General features: G+C 36.9%; 1 protein-coding gene across 1 annotated transcript in view; it reads left to right on the top strand.

Moving 5' to 3' along the window:
* The window catches only part of brinp2 (bone morphogenetic protein/retinoic acid inducible neural-specific 2), an 88,696-nt gene that overhangs the window by 25,250 nt on the left and 36,512 nt on the right, over window positions 1-26,934 (top strand). Inside the window, exon 5 of the mRNA XM_017309871.1 lies at window positions 2,106-2,342. Coding sequence (XP_017165360.1) covers window positions 2,106-2,342 — 237 coding nt within the window. The remainder of the gene's footprint in view (window positions 1-2,105; window positions 2,343-26,934) is intronic.

Genomic DNA, 26,934 nt, shown 5'->3' with positions numbered 1-26,934 from the left:
AAAAAAAAGGCAAAACTTGATCCAAACTGACTCGTCAGGCTWTAGTTTGAGGTTGTGTTGTCTTTGACCACGATGTACACAGATGAATCCTCAAGCAGGAATATTCACRATGCRTGTGTTCAAGACTGTCCTCGATGCTACATTAAAACATGTAGTTTAATTTAATCTCCGTTTGATTATTGCAGTACATTACTTCTACTTGAGAAAAAACAAAAACTCATAAATCAGGATTTTAGCCCATACAAGCCTACCACAGCATTCTTATTTCATAAAAGCTCGACTGTGTTGTTGGGCTTTATGTCATATAAAATGGCAAATAGCACACGAACACATTCCAGTTAGCATTTTTTTTTTACTCATTTTGGAAAGGCAGACGTGAGTGTCTTACTGATCGCAGCATGCTTTCGGCTGAATACTGATGTGCTGCCGCAGTAACGACATGTGTGTCAAAGGTGAAAAGCAGCAAGGTGAAAAGAGGATGACTCACAGGCAAGTACCCAGCTAACAGCCAAGCTGAATAATTTGTGCTCAGTCTACACTTTCATAATGTTCTTTAAAAAATAAATAAAAAATACATAGCCAAGTTGGACAGACAGGGCCAATTTTGTATAAAATGACAGTGCAGCCAAGTGATGCTTGAATGCCCATCCAAACTTTTCAAAAGGCTACTTGAAAGTTGCCTTGGATGCGACTTCAATTGTTAGACTCTGCTATAGAGTTATATTTAGCATTATGTTTTAGTGGCTATACCTGTTTAGCATTTATGTAACAGAATTGCTCAGACTCCTCCACGGATGCGACGCTCGTGGGTGTCGCTCAGCGCGTTATCAAGGAAGACTCGTTATTTATCGGGGAACTGATTAAAACATCGAGGCAGCTTTCTGCAAGTCACTGCAAATGATCATATATTCTGTGCTGACTTTCAAAACAAAACAATCTCTCTTATAATAACACAATTTATATGGAGATTACTTCTAATCTTATCAGTACAATTAGTCCATAAAAAATAAAAAAGAAGAAAACAAGGAGAGGCGCTATCAAGGTGGGGATACAGTGAGATAATAACTAAATCTGGCGGGTTGTTTAGCTCTCTCTCCCAAACCGAAGAAACTTCCTGAAGAACTRGAACTGTGTGTGTGCGCACATGTGTGTGTGCATATACACAATCACATGACAATCCACCCACATGCCCACCAACTAACCCACAGGAAAGTAGAAAAAAGGCCTCAAAGCACCTGCCAAAGCATAGAACATGGAAAATGTGACTAATTGCATTACTTTCCATGCCAGTAAAAGAGAAAATACCAAAGAAGAGATATGCATATTCATAGCAGGGCACAGTGGGATTGACTTGGCTGCCGAAAATTATCCAGAAAGAGCTTGTGAAGTGAGRAGAGAGGCAGCTTTTGACACAAATTAACAATTATTAGACGGAAAATCAGCGAGACARGAACGGACCACAGACCATTTCTGGAACKCGGCRTGAGCTTCACACACTGTGCTACCTGCTGGTTTCTGAGAGACGTCCATCTGCAAACACATCAGCTTCTGATGTGGCTCAATACACTGTGCAGCCATAGATCTTGGCACTATAATTAGCATAGCATGTTTTAATATAGTTTAAACCACGAAATCAGCAGCGAAAATTTAACACATTTTCAAGCTGGTAAATTAAATTGATTCCAACTTTGCTTCCCACAAGTTAAACATGTAATTGCTTCAATACCCTGCAAAGGCTACTAAAGCTACTGGGTTAAAACGACAAGCAGATGAAATTGCAATTCTTACTTTCCATTTCATTTAAAAAAAAAAAAAAATTGGTTGAATATTCAGGAGCAGTTCTTAAAAATGTTTTGCTAGATCCATTTAAGACATTTTTTTTTTTAAATCAAATCTGGCATGATGAATCATGGGAGTCAAAACGTCAAATTCTTTCAGCTCCCTGCTGCGGACAGGATCATAGCCTATAATCCTCTTTAAAAAAAAAAAAAAAAAAAAAGCTGAAATAAAACGACTATGTTAGGGATGTTCTTTTTCATGCGGAAATTGCAGCTATTACACTCTCTCACACACATTTGTTTTTTCAACCTTTGACTTCATGTCAGGCTTGCAGGATGTCCTGCCAGAGTTCCTCCGTGGGCGTTTTGTGGAGGCGGCCCTCAGCTACGTGGCCTGTAACTCGGAGGGTGAGCTGCTCTGCCGCAACAACGACTGCTGGTGCCGGTGCTCTCCCAGATTCCCAGAATGCAACTGTCCCTTTGCTGACATCAAAGTCATGGAGGAGAACCTGGAGAAGAACAAAGCGTCCTGGAACAACTTCAATCAGGAGTTCATGGAATCAGGTATGTGCAGGTGTCGTTTTCAGGCCRTATGTTAGGCAGACTTTGAAGACGGACAGAAAATGATATTTAATGGTGATTTGATTTGGTGTCAGAAACTGTTTAAACAAACAGTATTTCACATTATTATATTGAAAAGCCAGTTTTTGGCTTTTCATCAAGTTTCTGTCTGTAAATTAGAACATGAAGCTGGAACATAATTGAACTTTGTGAAGATGCTAACCAAAGCACATCAATATCTAGTCGTTTGGCGTGTTACGGTTTTCTGGTGTCGCAGTATTTTAGTCGTTAATAAAAAGCAGTTTGTCTTGTTGCCTGACAACAATTTGTTACATTAATATTGGGAATTCCTGCACTACTGTGTTGCTCTGCTTGTGCCATCTGCATTTTGAGCACTTGGTCCAAGAAAGAAGTGACAGAGTTAGAGACTGGCTAACAATGCTAGAGTCAATATCTGCGTCTYATCCCCTATTAGCACAAAGAGAAAAAGAACTGCAGCGCTGTGTTTTTAAGGAATGTAGAATGCATTTTTTCATCGAAAGAGTCTAAAATAACTTCACCAGGCAAATCCAAAATGTATGATTCTACACTTATTAGAGATGTTTTAATGAAGGACCAACTCTATTTAAACAAAAACAAATAAATAAATAAGACTGATATTTCTGCCTCCTCCCCATCTTGTTCTGGTGAACCCAGTATTGATACAACCTTAACAGCTGCTCATATTTTTTCCTATTTTTGTTTAAGAATGAGACATTTAGACATTGTAATTTCTCTAAGTATTTTGACACTTTTGACTATAAAAATGCTACATGGAGCTTGTTGCCTYTGAGTAAAAACACTGTAGAAAATATTTATTTACAAATTAGTTTAATACATAGATTTAGTCGTGTATTTATTCCACGGAATCTTTTTTTTAAAACGTCTATTATACTTTAAGAGTTTCTACCAATGAAGTACTTTTGCCGCCTCACAGTTGATGGCAGCTAAGGATGAGCTGCCGACTGTATTGCAGCACATAAATAAGCGAGTGGAGATGTGGACAGCTGGATAGGGGCCGTGTTGCATAAGTTTGTTTAATTCGAGTTTCAGACGGAGCAGGTGGGATGGTGATGATTTATTGAGCCAAGCTGGAGGCAGCTTGTGCCGCTGCCACTGTGTTTGTACAGAGCGTACCTGTGAAGTGTTTTTGTGATTACGTTAATGATAATTACTCATAAAATAAAGCGACAAACGGAGATGATTAGTGATAACGTACTTGGTTTGTGGCTCACTTGGATGTCGTTTTATTCATAAAGACGCAGATTACRCTACATCTGGATGCTCATCCAGGAAGTTTTGTGTGCGCCAAGTTTGCTTCACTTAGTAAAACCAACTGGTGACGTAAAAACTAATGATAGAACTGTACATGTACATGTATTAAACTTTGATGTCCTTCTTACTTATTCCCCTAAGCCCATTCATTGTTATCGGGTAAAATCTAGCCTACCATCTTTTTGATGTTTCATGCGTGAAGCTGGTGTACGGTGAACTTACCCACATATGGAATAAAAACATAGACGGCATCTGTCYGGATGAAAGTTATGCCTCAGCATTGCTSGGCCTCCCTGGTAGAGATTATGTCAGGTGTACAACACGGTGGGCCGCTTCATCAAAACTATCTACCGCAGAAAAAAATGGCACAGGTGTGTGATGTAATGATAGCTACGATGCAGAACAAGTTGGGCGTCGCTCTCTTAATTGGTTGAAGTTTTTTTTGTTTTTTCTTTTTTTTTCCTGCTTTGCCACATCTCAACACATTACCAGCTCACCTCTTAATGACTTGGAAGGTGTATGCGGGATTTAATTGGAAACAGGTTTCTGGCAGCATGCCTCGCTCTCTGCGAGCGTATTGTGTTTCCCTGTAGAGCTCAGGTAATTGTGTGCGAGCCGCAGTTTGTGCAGGAAAACAGTTGCTGAGTGACATCAAGAGAGGTAAACAGGCTTTGTGTGCATTCATTTAGACTCACTTTGACAGCACTTGATTTTGCAAAGTTGCGTTTTTGCTCGATGATAAAACTTTATAAGGATACACAAGCATCCTTATAAAGGAAAGGAAAGGAAAAAGGGCAAAAGCGGCGCGTGAATCGTGAGGCACTTTTCTCATTGCGCTGACATTGTGGATTTTATCAGAAAGCTCGCTTTTTTTGTTGTTGTTTATCCAGAAAATAATCCTGTAGTGCTTTCAGAGGGTTGTGTTTGAGAAGTGAGCTGAAAATGTCATAGCAGGCACAGGGACAGACACTGAATTGCCAGAGGCATGGCTGTGTGGAGAAGCTCATCAAAGTTTAATCTAATTTTTGGGAGCACACAAGTTACAGTTACGCATTCACACACTAGCAACAGCTGCACATGCGAGAAATTGGAATGCAAAATGATTGCAAAAAGACGGCAAAATGACATCTACATAGCAAATGTTTGAATTTCTGAGTTCTGTCTATTGGTTTTTCCTCCCTCTGTGGCTCCTTGTTTCTGTTACTGATCTTCTCCTTCCTCTTCTCACTSAGACATAAGGTGCCCTTAGCACTTATTATATCACCTGGTAAAGATTGGTAAAAAGATTTATTTGTTTTTTAGTGTTTATTTACGTTCTCTTGGGTGTCATCCACTCTATCCAGGGTCTTAAGAATTAAGGTCTACTTTTTTATTATTTTTTTTTTTTACTGGGCCTCTTTTACAATTTCCCTGTAGGTTTGAGGCGATTTGTGTCCTCGGACAGTAATTCTGTGTTATTTTCCAGTGAAGTTGTTTTATTTTATTTTATTTTTTATTTTTTCTAAAATATGTTGATTTATTCTGTGTGCTAAAGACTGTGTGTGTTGGTTTAACTCTCCCACAGAGAAAGACAAGGAGAAGAGGCACAAAAAGCAGTCTAATAATGGGGTTTGCGAAAGTGAAGAAGTGAATTTTGCACACCAAACTTGGCTTGCCACCAATTTAAAAGTAGATTATCAAAGTCAACTCACAATGTACAAGTAACATAAAAGCTCTCTGCTGTAAAGCTGTTTCTTTCTGGGTAGAGGAGGCGATGTTCAGTTATGGGAGGCAAGATGTCTTTGAAAGGTGTGAAAACTTCAGGAACATCACACCTTTGGTTTTGTGAAATTGGTAACCAGGCCAGCTTTCTGAAAAGAAAAAAAAAAAAACATTTTTGAATCCATATTTTATTTTATTTTTTTTAGTCATAGTTCTTTTGTAAGCTTTGGGACAGTGTAATAACAATTCTTAAACTTTTCACATTTACATTATGAAAATACTGGTTTTATAATTTGCTGCAATAATAAATCTTAATTTTAATTGGTGGTGTGCTAATSATAGATTTAATATATTACAGAGTTCTTTAGTATTATATATTTTTCAGGCAGGTTGTTCTATTTTATAGCACAATCAAGTAACTATGTTACCTTAAGTTGTTATAAAAATACTCCATATATCAAACATGACTTAAAAAAATAGACTTTGCAATTTTGACACCTTGAAATTGGCCTCTGCCTCTTTAAGAACCTCCTACTCTACCCAGCGTTTATTAACTGAAATTGAACTTTGTTGAATTGCATGTGATTTCAGACTTTTTCCATCTTCCTAAACCTTTATTCAGAGTCAACTCACTTTCCTTGTACAAAACCACACAAAACAAGATGAACTGATTATATTAGTGATACTTTGGACACGTTCAAGTGAAATGGCACGAGTTCCATTTTTATGTTTATTTGGTAATAATACTCAGCTATAGCAACACAAAGTCACAGTTTAGATTAGATTTTTATGTTTGTCTTTGGCCAGTTTTTCTTTTTTTTTTATATGACTAATCGTGGATCAACTTTTCAGTTTGCAATCAGGGTTTTTCAGAGGAAAGTCACTTTGATCACATCATTAGCCAGCAACTTGGAGCTTTTGGTGCACAGAAATCCAGTAATAATGAATCCTAGGGAAACTAGTGCTCCTGCTGTTGCTTTTAATCTTTTATTGACTGACCTAATGCCCGAGCTTGTTTCAAAATAAACTACTTCTTCGCTTTCGTTTCCAATAAGCAACCGAAACCACTTTGCATTATGTTTCATAAAGATATGAACAGAATATTTATCCATGGATTAATTCAGCAGAATGACAATAACAACTTAAGAGGATATGATGTTCTCACATATCATTTCTAACCATGATTAGAAATTGCATTTTTTTAAAATTGTATTTAAAGAGAAATACAAAAAATGTATTACAGGACATATTTATTTAAATAAAAAGTCACAATTAATTATACTACTCTAAACAATTTATCAATGATAAATTCTAGCATACTGATTATTACAATTATAAAACTTTTAATAAAAACCTAAAATCAAAGTCTGTTAAATTCAAGTCGTTTTCAAGTAAGTAGTAGTTTCAAAATGGCTCCTTTAGTTTTCATGAGGGAAACGTGTAGTTGGCTACATTCAGCCATCTGACCAGCAGTGTGCAGCAGCAGGTGGGTGACGGTCAGCATCACAGAATTATTCTTTGCTCCATAATGCAAGAAAATAAATTTGTTAGCATATTTAGTGGCATCGTATTATCAAATTAAATCAAATCAAAACAAAATTGCTTATGTACATTTGAAAACAGCCGATGCTGAGCAAAGGTTTGTGTATAAAATTATAACTTACTAAAAATGTAAACTGTTAATCACTTTAAAAAGCTTTAAATAACGACTTACTGGAATAGAAAGACCGATGTTTTTTTGTTTTTGAAACCAAACGTTACCTTATTAAATCTTTGTTGTACCGTTAACCAACGTCTGCTAAATCAAACTGGGTTAATAAGTTCGTGTGCATCAACTCCCGTGCATCTACAAACCTTCGGAGTTGATCTCTCATAATGAAATTCAGATAGCGGCTAGAATTAGCACATCAATACCATGTTGGATTCGACATGCAACCCATTAGAGCGGGTCTTTGAAACATTAACTCGGCTCACACGACGAACAGGGTTTTCTCAGGCACCGAGCATGAGGAGAGTGACTATAGGATGTAACTAACAAATGAGGTAACTCATCCATGAAACATAAGACGGAGCCTCTAGGTAATTAAGATTCAATTCCCGGCTCCGAGGGTGGGCAGGAGGTGGTGTTAGCTGCACAGTGAGAAGGAGACGGAGAGAGGGGAAAAAATCAAATAAAGAAGAGCTTTCCATCTCCTTCGCTTTATGTTGGTTATGGGAAGTCCTGGTCATGTTAATATATTTTATTTTTCACAGTGTTTTGAAAAGCTTTGTGCGTGTTCAGCATTCATGCACACACAATAATTTCACTGGAGCTTTCACATCCGTGTGGTGATGTAAAGAGCTTTTGGATGAATGCATGCAACTAACCAATTAGTGGTGGCTTGTTGCCCCTTGAACTGTTTATTAAAAGTTATATAATTACATGAATAAAAGTGAGCATTTGTTGGCAAGATGCATTAGAGTGTGGAGGTTTCCACATTTTCTATGCTTCTGCATAATCAAACCTAATAACGTTTTTTTTTTTTTTTTTTTTTACATTTTTGCATTATATTGCTGTTAAATGTTAAGGTGAAATTAGTTTGTGGTCTAGGGGGAAAAAAGTATAGAAAGCCTTATTGCTGCAGCATACAGTTCAGAACTTAGAAAAAGGCAACCATTATACTGGAAACATTTTTAACTAAATGTATTTATTTATTGCTGAAAATAAATGGAACTGACGCCTTTATTCAGACTTGCAGTTATTCTTAGTTTTTAAAAACTTTTCATTAGTGAACAATTTCTTTCACTGAGGTAAAAGTTTGAAATGGCGCATAGGTCGAGTTATTTTAGGCACTTGCCATTATGCCATATTTATCCTCACCACACGCCATGAATCAGGAAGCAAGGTAAAACTATCTACAAATCATAATGATAAAAAACAAAAACTGAGCAATGTGTGGCATCCTGGGTTCATTAAGTTCCCATAACAACAATTAGACACCATCTACTTGCCAACCATTTTTGTGGATCTGGTGTGAAACTAGGGTTAATTACACAAAAAAGCATCTTGTTTGCAATGTGAAGCTCATCTAATGTGCCGGTGAACCTTGTTAGAGATCAAAGCAAATGACCACATCACCGCAGAAGTTGTCCACCTAACACATCTATGACTGCCCTTCTAATCCGGGACTCTAGACATTATGAACAGAGTAGCATAATGTCCAAATACCTCTGTACGCTGTAAACTTATGAAATGTTCTACAAGGGGTCTGGATCTCAAGTGTGACTGTTATAAAAACGTTTGGATGCGTCCCTGCTCCAACACACCTGAACTACCTTCTTGGCATGTCGGCAAGTTTTCCAAAGGTCTTGTCGTAAACCATTAAGTTGATTTGTGTGTGTTGAAGCAAAAGATACGAGACAGTATTGCATATTTCTTATTCGTAGGTTTTTGTGTAAGTTCTTGTATAAAATCTTGGCAGTGAATGAAATGTATTCTAAGTTATGCAGCTACCACAGAAGATGATTTTATTTCAATACTTTTCACATCTTTATCAAGGTTGCATCTGTAAAAGTGAGAGGACTGAGATTATGTACGTTTTTTAAAGTTTTCACTTCCACATTAGTTTTCAGTTTAAACTTGAAACTTCCAACCAACTTTTTTTTTTTTTATCAGGCTTTTAATAGGCTTTTCCTGACAATAAGCCCTGCAGCTTCAGAGTCATTAGCACTGTTGTAAACTTTGGTTCTGTCAGAGTTTGCTTGCATAGGGAGAAGTTGAGACCAGCTGTTTGTTACATACTCCTGCTCATTAGTGGACTAATTATAAAACAGTCCATATTGACCATGCAAGGATAAGTTTAGACAAGCATTTGAGAAATGCTGCTATTGTGTGTGGAGCTGTTGTATCCGGTGCTTCATGTCATCAGTCGGTGTTAATTGGATGTTTCTGCAACTACAACATGAGATACGGATGTCAAGCGGTGAAGCCTGTTAACAGTATGACCATTAGGAGAGATTGTCAACATATTCATCAATCTTACAACGGTTCATATATTAAATACCCCAAGAAAACTTAGTTTTACTTTTACTAGTTTGAAACCAAATTAAGTCTCTGTGGCAGGATTCCTAAATTGGTTGTACAAGTCGGTACACCTCTGTTAAAAGGCCTGTTTTTTTGTGTGTGTGTTGTAGTAAAATGAGACCATTAATCATTTCATGTGATTTTGATATACATCCTGTATTATTCAAATTTAAAATGAGCAAATCTTTCACAATACGACATGCTAAAATTAGAACACCTGCAGTAGTCTGCTTGCATAGGTGGACCGACTAATATTTAGTTGAACGCCCTTCAGTTCTACCAAAAACACTTTATTAGTATTATTCACTTATTACCTGACTGATTCTTTTACAGAAAAATCGTACTGAGATAAAATTTCACACTTTTTGTTTTCAGAGAAATTATTTGCATTGGATTCTCATTTGGTGTGTTGGACTGAAGAGTGCTGAAAACAAATGAACGCAACACCTCCGAGACTCTTTGTAAAAAGAAGAGAAGAAAAAGTTAAGAACTAGGTACTACTTCCATTTTAATTCAGAATCCCACACTAGTTCGTAGTGGATTTTTTTTGTAGTGTCAAAAACACTTAATAAAATCCACATTGTAAAAGTAGAATTTATGTGAATACTTTGACCAGGATACTGAATGTCACTTTATCTATGGGAAGAACATTTTGTGCTGCACTGATTTGGTTGACAAATCACCCATTCGCACCAACGAGGGAAGTGAATGAAGCAAAATTTCTCAGTTCACCATTTATTTTATTTTTTTCATATTCCCCCTCATTCCGCTGCGATGAGTGAGTTCTTAGTGAATGCCAGCTCCGAATCAAAGCTGTCTGCACTGATAAATCACTTTAATCCATTGGCTGCCCTCAGACAAAAACCTCAGTGGTTTTTAAAATTTCATTGCTGACATTATTGAACTCGCTCCTTCTGCTGCGCAATCAATAACATTCATGTTGTCAACTCTAAACTGTGCGTATTGTGAACGTTTAGCGCCGCATTGTGCTGCTCCTCCTGCTGCGTTATACCTTCATATCAGTAATAGGCAGAACTGCTTAACTATCATCTCCTCATTATAACTGACAGCCACATGCCACGGCCGAGGCTTTTCCCTTCCCCTCTGCGTTTCCTCACCTTCTCCGCTTTGCTTTATGGGTCTCCTCTAGTCATTTTGCATTGGATTACAGATTGGTTAATTGTCTGTTTATCTTCGTTATGTCAGTGGAAAAAAAACAAACGTCTCCACAAGCTAACGAATCAGTTTGATAACCGGTACCACCCACAAATAGTCTTGGCACGGGTTCCTCTCAATGCTATCAGGACTCCACCGCTTTGAATGTCTGCCCAGTTTTGCTTTTATTGCTGTTATAAAGCATGTTGTGTCAGGCTGTTGATTTAGCACATGCACTTCCTGGATTTCTTAAGAAAACACAAGGAGGATTTTTTTTTAGTTCTAAAGATGGATTTCAACTTAGCTAAAGACTTGGCAACCTTTTCTTCCACCTTCTCATCTAATTTTCTTCCTTTGTTCCACTGCAAAGATGTTTGGCAAAGGTAGTCTCTGCTTCCTCCACATTTCTTTCTTGGTTTATTTTTCTTATTCTGCAGCACATCTGTCCTTTTTTTCATGTTTCACATAAACAAGGACAGGCCAGAGATATGTAGCATGTAGCTTTTGTTTTCTAAATTCATAAGCACAGAATCTGGATGAAAGGATTATTCATATATTTTGCTTTGATGGAAGAACGGAAACCTTCACATCATAATATGTTTAAGAGGGTGACATAAAGTATACCCAGTGTTTACATACAATGAATAATTTTTAAAAAGCACATTATCATTATGTTTTAATACTTGTTGGAAAAATGGGCCTTAACAAGATCATAAATTATGACATTTAGTGAAAACTACTTTCAAATTATTTGCAAAACATACAAAAATATTGCATTAAATTTATTGATGACGTAAATATTGAAAGGGTAAATGAAAATAAAATTTTTTTGTGTGATGTTAAACCATAAATCTGCTAGAAACCACACATTAAATATGCTTGGGAGATTTTGACTTGGAGCTTTGTCATCCTGTGGAGAACAAAGTACACCCTCATTCAGAAAGTTTTTTTTAATCTTTTTTAATGTATGTTACTTTTCCCATGTTTGAGTTACTGTGCTGACTTGTGAAGAAGCATAAAAGCAATATACAAAACATTAACTTCAATATAGAATCCTCAGTTATGAATCCCCATATTTTGCAGGCTGCTAAAGATTCAATTTATAATTTTTCCCCATTAAAAGTGTGACCTATTTTTGTCTTGACGTGCATATCTAAGAAAATTGCCTTCTGAAAAAGTTTTATTTCTGACAGGCCAAATATTAAAGGAATTTGATAATAATTCTTGCTTGAATGTGAATTTGCATAAAATTACAGATGACCTGGATCACTTTTCCAATGGAGCAAGTGACTAAAGTTCTTAATATAAATCGTCTGTATTGATTTACTTTGCTGTGGATGATTGAAACAAAGACACAACAAACGTCCAGATTCCATAAAAAGGAAAATGTTGCATTCCAGTACTTTTCACTTTAACGTGTGTTAATAATGCTGTCACTGCAGGTTTGTTTTACTGGGACAAGCAGGTACCATTACTATGGATAAGGAGAACTTAAATGATTTTTAGTTGGGACAAATGTTTAGCTTATAGTGGGTTATAAATGATCGGTTTTTGTCACTGTTCTTAGTTTATTAGCTTTGTACTCCTGTAATAAATGCTGCTTACATGTCTTTTGGGGCATTTTTTTTTATTAGGGCTAATACAGTTAAAACTGTTGGAAGACAGATTCCCAGTGTCTAGACAAAAAGCTTCCTCAGGATCCATCAACAATGCCGACCTATTACACCCTCACACACATTTCAGACTTAATTCACCTCTAATGGCTTTGATAAAGCCTTTACTGAATTGCGCTGCCTCCATAATAATGTTATTCATCTACTGAGAGGTTCAAGATTGGAGCCTTTTATTGGCAGACTGGAGTGAGTGAGCGGTGAAATACATCAAAAATCACTAATGAATACTGTCTGTACACACAGATGAGTTAAAAGCTTTTCCATGTTTAAGTCAGGAGATGTTTTCCAAAGGAACATAAATTAAGATTCAAAGTTTGCTGACTATAATTTAAAAAGGTATCAGCAAAGAGTAGCCTTTCATCTTCTCTGTACCCCATTTGGTGTGCCATTATACTTTATCATGTTTTTTTTCTTCTTTTTTAGTTAGCTGTTTTTTTGGAGGGGGGGTTCTGATGCTTTGTCAGATTCTGGCTTTTCTTTTGTGATCGATTGTCTGGGCTGATTAGCCTTGTTGCAGGTTAATAGCCCAGTGATATTAGTCTATTGGCTGTAGATTAAGGTTTCTTGTAAAGGGGAATTGAGATATGAAGTAATTGTTTTTAAAAATAGACTGTTCAAAACCCACTATCTGTCCTGTAACCGAGACAATGTTACTTTATATAAATTAATGGTACTGAGAGACTCATTTCTGTAACTGGTCTTTAAAAACAAATCCTATCAACATTTTACTGTGAAGATAGCTAAATGGTCAATTTTATTCAAAACGTAGAAACAGAAATGTTATTACTTAAGTTCCTGCGTAGGAACAGAAATCAGTTCAGAGAGAAATCATTCACAACAAAAATCTTAGATCAGTGTATTTCTGTCCCAGTGCTCTCATCTGTCTGCTTTGTTCAGATCATGTCAGAGTTTTCCTGTGAATTTCCAATTTTTAAAAAAAATATTAACAAGTAGATGTAATAACCTACACGAGTAGATGTATTATTTTAAAACTGATTGTGCGATTATGTTACCACTGCAGGAAGAGTAAGAAGAACATGCTCGTTTCTCTTCCTTTGAAAGTGGTTGCCACTGACAACAGGCAGATGCAGTCAGGGTGGGTGGATGCTGACTTTTCACCTGACCCGCCGTGCTCTCTGCTGCCTCCATGTCAATAGCTTTTCTACGAAACCTCCCCGCTCTGCAATTGACATCTCCGACCCAACACAAAATAAAGGAAGTTGTAATTTTCCGGGGTGGCGATGATGAACAGGGTAAGAGCAGATTATCCCACCCATCACATTCACAGAAAACAGAGTAGCTTCGGCTGATGTGTCCTTTTTTTTTTTTGTTTTTTTAATCATTAGGCGCCCTGCTTGAGGCTTTTCCTGGTCTTTTGGCACAACTGAGCAGCACGTGGGAGTTTTATGACAGTTTAGCTCAGTATACCTGACTCCAGAGGGATCTGTTCACTGTTCCCACAGTGTAAAAGATATATAATTGCCTGTTTGAGAGTTTCGGTTTCGGGACTGTCGGTCTCAGCTTTGAGCCGAAGTCTCAACATTTTTATTTTTGTTGCAGTGTGAGCAAACGCTGCAACTTGCACTCCATAGTCTGGCTTCTCTTTATGTGAACTTAAATATTTGTCAACCAATTTAGATTTAGATCGTCTTATTTTTGAGTTTATTAGCCAAATGTGTTTAAAATTCTTCCCTGGGTAAAAAAAAAAAAAGCTAAAAATACAGTTTGTTTTGTTTATTTTCGTAATCTGATAATTTTTTTAAATGATAAAATAACTGTTTAATTTGAAGGAAGACTATATTAAAAGATCTCATAATTACTTGAAATGTTGGAAAATATTATGTGCATATTCTAATTAGAGACGTGAAATTGTCCTTAAAATATAATCACTTAGTGGTGGTTTAGATTATTTGTTATTTCAATGTATAATGTTCTAACTCCTCTTGAAGTGAATATATGACTGTTTAAGGTTCATCTATTTATTTTTAGGCTTCAACAGCTTTCCACATCATTTTCACAAATTCAACAGTCTGTAGCACAAGTGCAATGTAAAAAGATCACAGGTCTTAGACTTTAGCATGAAAGCTACAGACTATTCCTCCCTTCTAACCATCACCATTTATTGATCATGCTTCAGAAAGGAAAGCTGCTCACTGTTTCTTCCCCAATCATCACAATTTAGCGATCATGTTTCTTAGTGTGAAGGTGTTATAACTTATAACTGTGATATTTAACAGATAGTGTCTGAGCATGGTCTGTGAGCGCAGGTGTAAGGCTATTACTACCTCACAGCAGTTTGGTTGAGAATCACACCTTCAGATGTTCTGCTCCCCACGTCGCAACATCACAAACATTACCCCCGTCCAATTACAAATGTATCTAGAAATATTACACATGCTTTAAAGCTTTTTCAACTAAATATATTAGCATCTTATAAACTACAACTTTTTATGAGGCAAGAAAAGAAAGGCACATTGATAACATTGTTACAAACTGTTATTTGATGTTGAAATATCTTCCTTATCAGTTTTTAATGGGTGCAAGATAATAGGAACATTTTACACGTATTAATCTATTTATTGTTTATCCCTCTACTTGACTAACTATGTTTGAGTCAAAACTAGAACAGTCAGATTTTATTTTCTTCAGATACCCGTTTTAAAACTTAGCTATGTTTGCTTCTACAGAAGACTGTTTGGGTGTTGTAATTGTCATTACATCAGTTGTTTTCCTTCACTGACTGAATATCATCCTTGCTGTTAAAATCCCATCCAGGTAACTCATGAGTGCAGTTGCCTCACCGCCGTTTTAAGTGTGTAAAAGCCAGATGCTGTATTTACCTGCTACTGTTAATTAGAACAAGTGAAACTGGCACATTAGTGAAGAATCTAAACATGTTTGCTGATTAACCCTCCTGCAGTCTTGGCATGATGCTCAGGAGGAACGCGGCAGATGTCACGGTCGGACAATGGGGAAGCGACCAGGGTCCATTCAGCCTGAAACCACATTATAAAACTGGTGAACAGTTTTTTAACTGTTTACCAGTTTTTTAGTGGGTCAGTATGACCCTGCCAGGTCACACGTCCCTCGATAACACGAGGTGGTGTTGAGTAATCTTTCTGTAAACGATGTGCTTAATTTTCATGTCCTAATGCTGCTGGTGGAGATGAGAAGTCAGATGAATGAGATTTCATCTAACAGGTTTTCTCCAAGTGCTTGTGAAAACAAGCACTTGGAGAAAACCTGTTAGATGGTTCAAAAGAGTTGAAGCAGGGATGGGGGTTCAGCCTAACTATACAGTCAGCGCTGTAATTTAATACATCAAATCATAGAATGTCTAAATAAAAATCCAGACTTAAATCCACTTGAGAATACTGCAGAGCATTCCTGCACTGAATGTCTGATGATGACGTTTGTTTAATTTAAAAGCAAGGTTCTTTCAGATTTATGAGATTTCAGACCAAAACTTAAATATTAACTGCTGAATGAGTAGCATCAGGTTTTTTTTTTTGTTTGTTTTTTTTCTATCTGCCTTTTTTTGCTATTTCAACCAATTCCATTTAGCTTTAAACCCTACAAACAGAAAGTGGCCACTGGTCACTGCTAAAGTGTTACATCAAAAACCAGCAGGAGAGAAAAAGCATTTAAATGGTCTTGTCAGCAGGGGATTAATGACTGTGCAGAGAGTGTACATTTCCTATTTGTGGAGCAAAATGCACTTAAGCTACCGAACAGTGAAACAGCACAGCAACTGTAATAAAGTTTTGTCAAACAGCAAGTAAATATAGTTTCAAAATTGCCTGTAAGTTGTATCAATATTTTTTTTAGAAGACGTCGTTCCTGTAGACATCAACAAACTTCTCAAAGGAAAAAGCCTACATTTTCAGTGAGACGAGAGTGTATAGTTTTTCCTAAATGTTCTGACATACAAAGTTGCATGAAAATTCAAACACACTGGAGGAAAAAATAGAAATCCAGGAAAAGTCTACTGTTCATATTCATATTTCTAAGCATATCTTAGAAATAATTTATGGAAATTGCAAAGAGTAAGTTAATGTATTCAGAGTAATCTTTTGTTTTAGGTCATTACATTTTGCTACTCATATTTCTTGTACTGAAAGCTATCAAAACTCGATCATTTGTCCGATATTTTTGCATAGAAACAATATAATTTATGTTTTTTTATGTTCCTTTCTATTATTGACTGAGAATATGTCCTGGACAGGCTCTGCTTGTTTTCGCCCACTAATCACTGAAGAAAAGCATTTGAAAGTGAAAGTAACAATTGGATGCTTCTCATTATCGAACTTGTCTAAGTAACCATCAACAGTTGTGGCCGTCTCTCTATAAATGTGGGAGTTTTGGCAGCTTTTCAGACCTCATTTTAACATTTTAAATGTCACCGTTCATATTGGAGAGCATGGCGAGGTTTCCAATAAAAAGGCTTTTTTTTTTTCTCTCTAAAAATAAAGTGGCCGCACGACTTAGGCACGCAAGGCTGCATCTGACTGAACACCAAGACTTTTGGAACAATCTCTTTTGAACAGATAGGACCAAAGTAGAGATGTTTGACTGCACAAAGCTGTGTTTGGCGGAAGCATATCAGGACAAACACCTCATACTGAATAAGAAGCATGTTGAAATCATTATCCCTCCACCGCCATTTATAGAGTCGACTTAAATCTAATTTGCAAATTATGAAGTCAAATTATGTCTGCCTGCTGAAGCTTGGCCCAGACTGAGTCATGATGCAGAACAGTAATTTGATCCCCAAATCAAATCTGTAGCAAAGTGTCTGAAAATGAGTAAAAGGTGCTGCAATACCTACTCCAGTCTAAGTCCAGAGCTTAACCTCAGTCTTGTACACTCGAGTGGGACCTTGATGCATTAGTTGTCATTTGGTAAACAAATATTGATAGGCATTTCTCCACACTGTTTTTTTTTATTAGATAATGTATCACCCATTTCCTGTTTAGTCCTTGACCATGACAGCATACCAGGAAGTGTGTACTTAAAAGCGAAACAGGGGGACAAACAAAGATCTGATTTAAACAAACATTAATAAGGTGTTATCAACCATTGAACAAGTGTGACTCTTTGTAAACAAATTAATGAAAGGAATAGTGAATGAAGGCTAAATATAGAAGACATAGAAGTCTAATACATAGACACATTTTAATAAACATAATTTATTGTATGTGAAATAACAGATTGGTTCATATCTACTAGTAAGGATAAAAAAAAAAAAAATCTAGACATTGTTTTTGTACCTCCAAAGACTTGTTTGATTGGAATGGAGACGTCCCTTGAAGGAGCTCTGTTTTCTTTTGTCCTACCTTGGTTTTGCCACACCCAGGCTGGTAGACGGCCCGTAGACATGATCCCCCAGCTGACAAATGGCCAGGCGGCAGCAGTTCTCCTAAGGACCTTGCTCCTGTGCAGAGGAGGTGATAGGAGAGGTTCTCTAAGGCATAACCTGGTAGCTATTAATTCTGTTAACATGTGTAGGGAATAAAAATGATGTGATGGAAGAAAAGGGAGGGTAGTAAATCAATGAGGAGAGCGAGAGAGAGCAGTGCAAATTGAGGGAAAAAAAGAAGTGTGGAGGACTTTAAAGTAGACAATATTAAAAAGAAAAAGTCAGAGGAAATTGGGGCGGTGCGAAATGAAAAAGTGAAAAGAGAAGAAATTGTTAAAGATTTTCAGGTAATAAAGGCCAAAAGTCTAGAAAGGAAGATGTGATAAAAGAAATACGATGGAAGAAGAAGAAAAGACGGTGAGAAAGAAAAATCATAACAGCACTAGATTTTGGTTAAGACTTTATTGAAGATGTGAACTGTTTTTTTTTTGTTTTTTTTATATCTTGAATTTTAAGGCAATGAATAGTAGCATAATGAGTGTGTGAGTAGTGGTGGGTTGGTTTTGGGGTTGAGTTGGTTTATAGAAAAGCATTTTCATGCTTCCCACCTGAAATCTAACAATATCTATAAAGTGCAATTACACTATTTAAATGGATCTGCTGTATGTTTGTAGTATTAACCAGGTAACTACTAAACTCTGGGGACTTCAGGTATGTATGACTGGTGTTAGCTGAGATCTCTTAATGCTTCACTGCCTGATCCAAGCAACCAACCAACCTGAGACTCGACACCCAGGGGAGTTTATCATGATGAGGCTAATTGGTAAACATGCCCTTTGAACTTGACGAGGATATATATATACATAGATATGTGTATGTGTATTTTCTTTATGTTTTCTTCCAGTCAGAACATTTTGTTCTGAGTCGGTCCAAAGATAAACACCAAAAAGGCAGAAAAACAGGCACAGTTGCAAAAATGAAAGGACATTGATGAAACTCAGCCTGGCTAACAGGAAAACTGGAGACCAAAACTGTCAAATAATCAAAGGAAGATGTTGGACAGAAAGTCCTCCAACTGCCAAATGAAAAATAAAAAGATAAAAATACTGCTGTTGAAGAAAAACACAAAACTCACAGGTAAATGGTTTGGTGTTGCATAACACTAAAAGGTGGAAAATATCCCAAAAGAGAAAAACATCACTGCTTGCCACGAGCATGAGATGTACTAGTGCATCACATTTGTTGTCTCACTGGTGTGATACAAGCATTTGGGTTTAACCCCACCTACCCAGTGAGAGTAAAACTGGCAGAGGAAACGCTCTACTGATTTGCAAACCGCAACATAGCGTACCAAACCACAACCAACTGTGCCATGCCGCTCAAACGAGGACTAATGGGCGCTAACAAGCTTCCTTCATGTCGTCCTTCACCCTGGAAGGCTTTTCTGTCATCTCTGTAGTCTAAAGTTCAGCCACATCTTAAACACGATTTTAGGTCTGGACTCTCACTGGACCACTTCGTGATGAGAGAAGAAACCTCAGATCAGAACTTTGTGAACAATTTCAGAATAACTTCAGTTGAAATTGGAAGAAGACAAAACAAAGTGACTTTAATGTGTTGCATCCACTCGTCCTGTTGTCTCCTGTTCTCTCCTGAAGCTTGAATGGACTAGACATGTTTCAGCATGTCATAAAAAATACTGTTGACTCTTAATCAGCTTCTGAATGTCTCTGTGTCTCCTTTAACTTTTATTTTTAAATGCCTTACTTGTACTGAAAATGGCACACTTTAAGACTTTGTTCCTAAATGTTAACTTCTACACTGAAGCCTGTAGTTATTGTGAGCTGATGAATGATTGGATATGGTGCCTCAACTAACCAGAAAAAGATTGCAATTCCAGGGAGTCACAGGTCAGGGCCACTCAAGTTGAAAATGGTGGGATTTCTGTGTCATCATTGGCTTTATGTCTGTTTTTCCTTCTTTTCTTTTTTTTTTTTTAGCTTTGACAAAACCCAGGACTTCTGCACTGATAAAGTCTCAGTTTTCTGTAGACTCTTTAACGTCGTCTTTCTTTGCAATAGCCATCTAAGATGCATAGATTATTATGATGCTGACCCTGATGAAGATAACTCCTGCTGGATCAGCATCCTTGAGCAAACCTTTGCCCATCACAACCTTTTCCAACTTTAGATCCAAAAGTTGAGAACTATGAACAGAACAAAATAGATTTTGCTTTGTATTTGGTGAAATAAAGAAAACATATGCAACTCCAGTGTTCTTTTTTTTTTTCAGACTCAAAAGCAGATTTTTTGTATTGACGAAGGTGCAGGTGAGATTGTCTGAGAAATTGGGCAGCAGTAAGATTTTGAAAGAAATGGGCGTTCTGCAGAAGAACGTTGCCTGAAGCTGAAGTGGACCTTTGAAAAGTTTCCAAGCCAGCCTTCATGTACGAGTGCAAATAAATAAAGTTTGCTTTTATTTCCAACTATTACACTTCTATTTTTTTTTACCTATTGAAACAAAGTGTGACATCTGTGATGCCAAATGGATTCCTTGTAGCTGGTCAGAATTACAAGTTGTACATGAGCAGAGCAATGCCCATGGCTCCCTGTGTCTAGCAACTCCTGGGTTTGCCTACAGTCATTCACATAGAAAGGCACTTTGACACCTTAGGGTTATTGTTATCAGACGCCTGAAGCGCCTCAACTCCTTAGAGTCAACCAGCAGCAGTCAATCCTCTAGCTCTTTTCAGATTTCCAAGGTTCTTTCCTGATAGGTCCAGACACCCAACAGCTTTATTCCAACATAATTGGAATAAAGCTAGGCATCAAATCTATTCAAAACTATCTGAAAAAACTTGAAATATATAAAGTCTTGTTTACATTGTTAGTTTTTCCCTGGCGAAGACAGTCTATCTGTAGAAAAAAATAAAAAACTTCCATTATAAATCTAAGAACATAAAAGTGCGGATTGTAAATATTTTACCAGACACTGTTGCATCAACCATAATTTAATATGAAAGTTTTTGCTTGAAGCCTCTCTAATTTGACACATCTAAACCTATCGATGTTTGACCTATGATGTAACGAGGTGGAATAGTCATGTGGGCCTCCTTGTGCCAAAACCAGGATCTCATATAATACTTCCTTAGTTGTTGCCAAAACTTGTAAAGGAAGTTTACAAGTTATTATTGCAATAATCATTAATAAATATTATCGAAATGTTAAGATCAGCAGAAAAAGGAAAGTGTAAAAAAAAAAGAAAAATGCATTTTTGCAAAAAATGATTAAAAAACTATTAATGATCTATTTTTAGTATGGGTAATCATTCCTCTACAAGTAGCAGGGTACACAATACAACTGATGTTGCATTATTACTGAATTACTTGAATAAAAACATCCTATTAAATAATTAGTTATATGTTTGTAATTTATAGAAAGTCTGTTACTTGAGACACTTCAACAGCTAAAGAAATAACTAGATAATGTAAGAACATTGTGGCACATCAGTGACTAGTATGTTCATCACCATGGGGTTAGTATATATATATATATCAATTAATTACAATCACTGTTATTAAAATAAGCACAACTGTTTGTAGCGTCAAAACAATTTCTCTGCAGAAAGACTGAGTGCAAGTGTTAACAGGATGTAAGCTCTTTATGAACAAAATGCACATTTACTCAACAGCCTTGTTTAAGTAGAATGCAGTTCTGCATTACTTATAATTTCAGAATGGGTGGATATTTTTATACTCAATGGTGAAAACATCCTCTTGTCATCTGATACTCTAGAATATTTTAAAACAGTCTTATGAGCAGGTTCTTTGAAGTAAATTGTTTCAAAGCTTTATGATGTTTTTATGCAAGCACAGTCGTGTACAAATGACTTAAAACAACTTTGACCTTATGTTTAGAAAAAAAAAGAAAAAAATTGAACTGCACTTTTTTTTAGCCCTCAGAAGTTTTGAACATATTTTTGTACATCACAATCACCACAGGGGCAACATTCAGTCTAAAGTATTAAGTGATTAGCAAGTCAAATAAACCAAGAAATTTTAATGCACTGCAAATATTCAATTAAAAAATAACTCGGAGAGACGTTACTAATTGCAACTATTCTCGACATGGTTACGCGTAGATGATTGACAGGCCAAATTAGGCAAAAGTAGTTCTGGCTTAGTTTATCATTCTTTTTGAAAAACCTACAATCATCTGGCACTTTAATGCTGTTAAGTGATTTCTAGCTGCTTCTCAGACTGGCTGAACCAACACTGTCCTGGTGCTAAGTACCTCCGTTTCTCTCTGGAGACTCAATTAGACACATAGCCAATCAAATATCATTACAACACAACGCATGTGTGTTCACTTTTTGTGCACTTGTGTTATTTTATCTGTTTTTAGTAACAACTCCAGCTGTATATTATAACGCAGACGGCCCTTAGATAATGAGGTGCTCATTAACGGCTCCACAGTCAGGATCGACTGAACTTTTTCTCTTTAAGGTTTCTTTTCTTTTGTAAATGAACCTCTACGAGGTGAACAGCCTGAGAGTTTGATATGTGGCACAGGTCATAGTTTAGAAGAATGTCATTTATTTAGACAAACACTAAGATCAAATATCACTGATCATCATCAATTTCAGGAGTTGTTCTTCAGCTTCATCTTGAAACTCGGGGGTTTGCGCCTTCTCAGTACAACAGCAAGGTTTTTAATAAATTGGTCAACAAAAGACTATCAAGTTATGCACAAATTACCAACCATTTATTGTTTAACGTAACATCATTAGAATTGTAATAATGTTCTCCTTTAGCAGCAGTAGCAATAGTTGTTGCCCATCTGTCTTGAAATAGTTCATTGTATTAGAAGACTTTTTTGTTTAAATTATGTAACTGTGTGGTTTTCATTGAAGGTCGTTATGGTAAAAAGAGTCTCACACGTACCTGCACCAAATCACTCAAAACATTTAGCAACAACTCATCCAGTACGTAACAAAAGAGAAGTGGAACAACATCTGAAATATTGCAGTTCTCACTTGCCTCAATTAAGGTTATTTTTGAAAAAATGTAATCTATACGAGAGCTTCTGGATGAAAACCACAGCTCACTTTAACATATGTCCAAACACTAGTTTCATTCACACAAAAACGTTTTTTGGATTGTATCTTTATTTGGTAAACTGACAAAAGTAGGGGTATTAAACTTTTGTTAACCCAGTCTCTATCTGTCTGGTGTTAAAATATGTTTGAAAATTTGCAATAATCAACTATGTCAAAATAAATAAATAAAAGCATAGTCAGGTAAAATCTGTGAGGGTGCAAATACCTTTTCACAGCGCTTTTGTTGCCGTTATTTGAAATACCTGAGTCTGTGCTGTAAACGAGCCTTCACTTTGTAAATTGAGTCAAAACTATATGATCTTTAGTATTTGTCCTAAAATTTTGACCCGTCCTCACCAGCTCAGCCTTGCTATGCCGTAATGAGTTAGTAAAGCACAACATTGACAAACAGTCAATCTGTTGCTTATCTCTTCCATCCAATGTGCTCTCAGTGATTGTATAAGAGCTTGGCAACAAATGATCCCGAGTTTGTTAATTAGACTGCAGCCCACTGCACATTTAGTCATCATTTAGAGCCTTTCCCTCACCCCTCTTCTCCGGCATGGGCCAAGTCGGTTGAAGAATCGCCGTTTCAGTCAATCTGTAATCTAATTTAACCAGAGAACTGGCCGACTGACTGAACAATTAGTATCCGTTTACATCCACCTGTAACTAAGTCAAGCAGAGCCGGAGTCATTATGACTGGATGATCGACTTCTATTTAATACCAAATGACCTGAGATATTTACAGCCTCGCATTATTCTTCTCAGCAGTAACATCTTATTGGAAGGAGATAATTGGGAACAAATCTGCTGTTCATAAATTCTCAATGTGCTCTTCATTAGGATTTTTAATTATATCTCCCTGTGTAAAAGGTTAAGTGTAGGAGTGGAGAGATGCACCTCAGCATAAGTCGCCGGTTTGCAACGGTTGCCAAAACCCCTCGGAGCAATCTCTATTTCCATTTCTCTCTCAGCCAATCTGTTTTAATCTGTCTTCCCCCCMCCCCTTCTGACTCTTCAGAGCCGGCGGGGAACAAAGTCATTCCCAGAGCCTCGGTACAGGAAGCTCAGTAGAGTCTAAGCCTCGTGCAAACAGTACCTATCTTTACTTTACCCTGAGCCACAAGTACCTTTGACATCTTACAGTGAGAGCCTGGAGAACTTCTCYACTCAATCCTGTGAGAACAGAAGGCCGCTGTGAAGTTACACAAAGATGTTTTCACCCCTAACTGTTTATCTGCTTGCTGTTGGAAGCTACACCGCGGCTGTGTCTTGACAGGCATTGTTGAAAGCAAGAACAAAATGATCAATAAATAGAAGAGGTGTTTGACACTTTATCGCAGAATTGATAGGAGAGCCGTAAACTGAATTTGTCGTGTCTTTGGTAATCAAGGGCTCCTGTAACATAACTGCTTACTGAATACCACGTAGGCGTTGTTAGAAGTCTTTTATGAAGGGAAATTGTGCTTTTTTTGTCAGAAAAAAAAAAAAGGCAAGTGGGAATTTGGTGCTTGAGCGATGGATGTGTCATGCAACCTTGTTATCAAACCATAGACACATCAACACTGTTAAAAAAAAATCATCTGTAGACTTCACATGCATATAAAGAGAGAGGCATAGCCTATTGCGTTTAGATGAATAGCAATTTAAAAGCACAGCTTGTACRGATCAGAAGGTGAATTCTCCCAAGGACCAAAGACAAACTATTTTCTGCAGGCTGAATGACAAGAGGATCATATCCTTCACTTACAAGGAGRTAAGATAAAAACATTCTTTCTACCACAAGAGAAAAACAGTAAATATGCATGCCGGAAGATCTTAATGCCTAACGACTTTAGAATCATTGTTTTACTGTCTATTTTTTTTCTTAGCAAATTGCTAAAATCATTAAATCAGTACAGAAGTGTAGTAAAAAAAAATTTCTAAGACTGACATCATGTATTTCCAACATCAGGTATCGTCTCTTGGTTAGGATTCAGTAAGTGGGAAATATGAATATTATTATTTAAAAATAATTTTCTCATTGGGGGAAAAAGTTAAAACAAGAAGAGAAAAAAACACATCTGTTAACCTGGAAGAGTTATGTGCTGTATCACTCTGTAATGTGGTCTTGTAATGTTATTGATTATCCAGCTGTCCTTTATGCACCAGTAACTTGGTAATATTATCCCTTCAGTGATGGTTCTGGGTTTRAACCTCAAACAAGCACCCAGTTGATGCTAAATTCTCTTTAGGTTTGGCTAAACARATCGTTTCTCCTCAGACTACTTGGAAACAGGAAGTTRTGCCAATTCACAATTTTTTACTATTTTTTTTATTTCCAGAAGGACATGTGTTTCTTCATTAGTGGTGCAGTTGGTAGTAGGAGCARGAAGGTCCAGGGTTTGAATCTGATCCTGGATTCTTTCTGCATGGAGTTTGCATGTTTTCCTTGGGTATGTTCAGGTTGCCATGTGGCAGTCACAGAGTCCAGCTGTTTAGTTATCYTTTGATTCCTAAGTTTCAAATCCCTGACTGGAAATGTTTGCTTATTTTATTCGTACAAAGTTCTTTAAATGTCCTGTGAGTAAATGTATATTGCCCATTTGTCCATAACAACTGGAACTTTAAATATCTAGCACTTACTTTTGCAATCTCTAATAAAGGAGCACCCCTCAGATTCATTACACTTTCTGCTACGGCGGGAGTGAAATTACTGCAATAACCCCATATTGACCGGAAATCGCATCGTCTCCTCCTTTCAGAAACCGTTGGAATTWTTCACACAGCGCAAAGTGTGGTGGAATTACGGTACTGCAGCTTTGGCTGTGTCGTCAGCCTAGAAGGGTTAATTGGTTACTCTAAATTTGCCCTTACCTAGGTGCAAGTGTGTGTGTGTGTGTGTGTGTGTGTGTGTGTCTGTTTATTTTTATGTCACCCTGTAATGGACTGATAACTATATACTGTGGATGGATGAATACCTTTTCCAGCTTTACTCTCCAAAACGAGCCGAAGGATTTTATTCCAAAATTGCTTCTGTAACGCCATGCACACCATCAGCAGGTGGAGATATTTGACCACACTGACATATTTGAACTTAATTTAATTCCAGTGAGCATAGCAATCGYATGACATGTACAGAAAAGATAAAATACCCTACAGTGACAATTAACATGTCCCAKAAAAGCACTGAGAGTGTCAGAAGATGCTCATGTTGATTGAGTTTTGTATGATGAGATTATATATATWTTTTTTTTCATTGTTTCATTAAGCCACTATTTTAAAATAATTTATTGGTGGTTAGATGCTTTTGTTTCAWATTAAATTCTACTGGCACATTMGTTTTTTGKTTTTTTTACATCAATTACTGCAGGCGCACATTTTGGGCTACATTCCTTTACTTTCTGATGTTTGCATGTAGACTGCTGAGTATGATGAAAGAAGGGAGCCTGACAAACAGACGATACAGGATACATTGATGAGTAGCAGCTCTACAACCTGGAAATTATTCAGCGTGCCTCTCTTTCACCTTAGTCTTTCCAGCAGGTTTTCAGCTGAGTCACTGGAGTAACTTCAAGGTTAAATTCTGTCTTTCCCAACTTTACAAAGAGACATGCACTTCTTTCAGCTTGCTTTCCTTTTTTGGGTACTTCTATTAGGACAGGTAAATGCCCATAATAGTTTTTGATCTAGGAAACATGCTTGCAGCTGAAAGAGGGASCAGGTCACATGATTGGACTGCAAAGAAGTTGTCCCCAACACACCTGATGCCTGAGTGTCCCGGACATGTTCTGGCTTTCAGGGAGCATATAGCTGTTAGGCAGCATCAGTCAAACTGAATCCACTTGGGCTGGAGTGCAAGTCACCTGTGAGATCATCTCTGCCTTTAGCASAGTGCTAAGTAAAGCAACATCCAATCGGGAATTTAGAAAAAAAAAAATGTCTTTGCTAAATTTTAACGTTTTTTGTGTCATGGAAGTGTGCTGAAGTTCTGTTGATGTGTAATTTTTTGCAAATGTTTTGTTTTTATTATTTTATTGCTTGTATAAATGTTTGCTGCTCAGTTGGGTTTAATTTGAAGAGAAATTAAGCAGTAAACTGCGTTTTGGTTCAGAGTTTAATGRATATGTTTACGTCACAGTGAACAGATCACCTACTGAACTATCTATAATCTGCTGAGCATCCTTGAATATAGATCAGCGAAAACATGAGGGAACATTTATTTTTCAGGCAAGCCAATATAAATACTAA

This window comes from Poecilia reticulata, linkage group LG17 (genome assembly GCF_000633615.1).
Source record: "Poecilia reticulata strain Guanapo linkage group LG17, Guppy_female_1.0+MT, whole genome shotgun sequence".
NCBI lineage: Eukaryota > Metazoa > Chordata > Actinopteri > Cyprinodontiformes > Poeciliidae > Poecilia > Poecilia reticulata.
The sequence above is the reverse complement of the archived record's forward strand: the minus strand, read 5'-3'. Positions and strand labels throughout refer to the sequence as shown.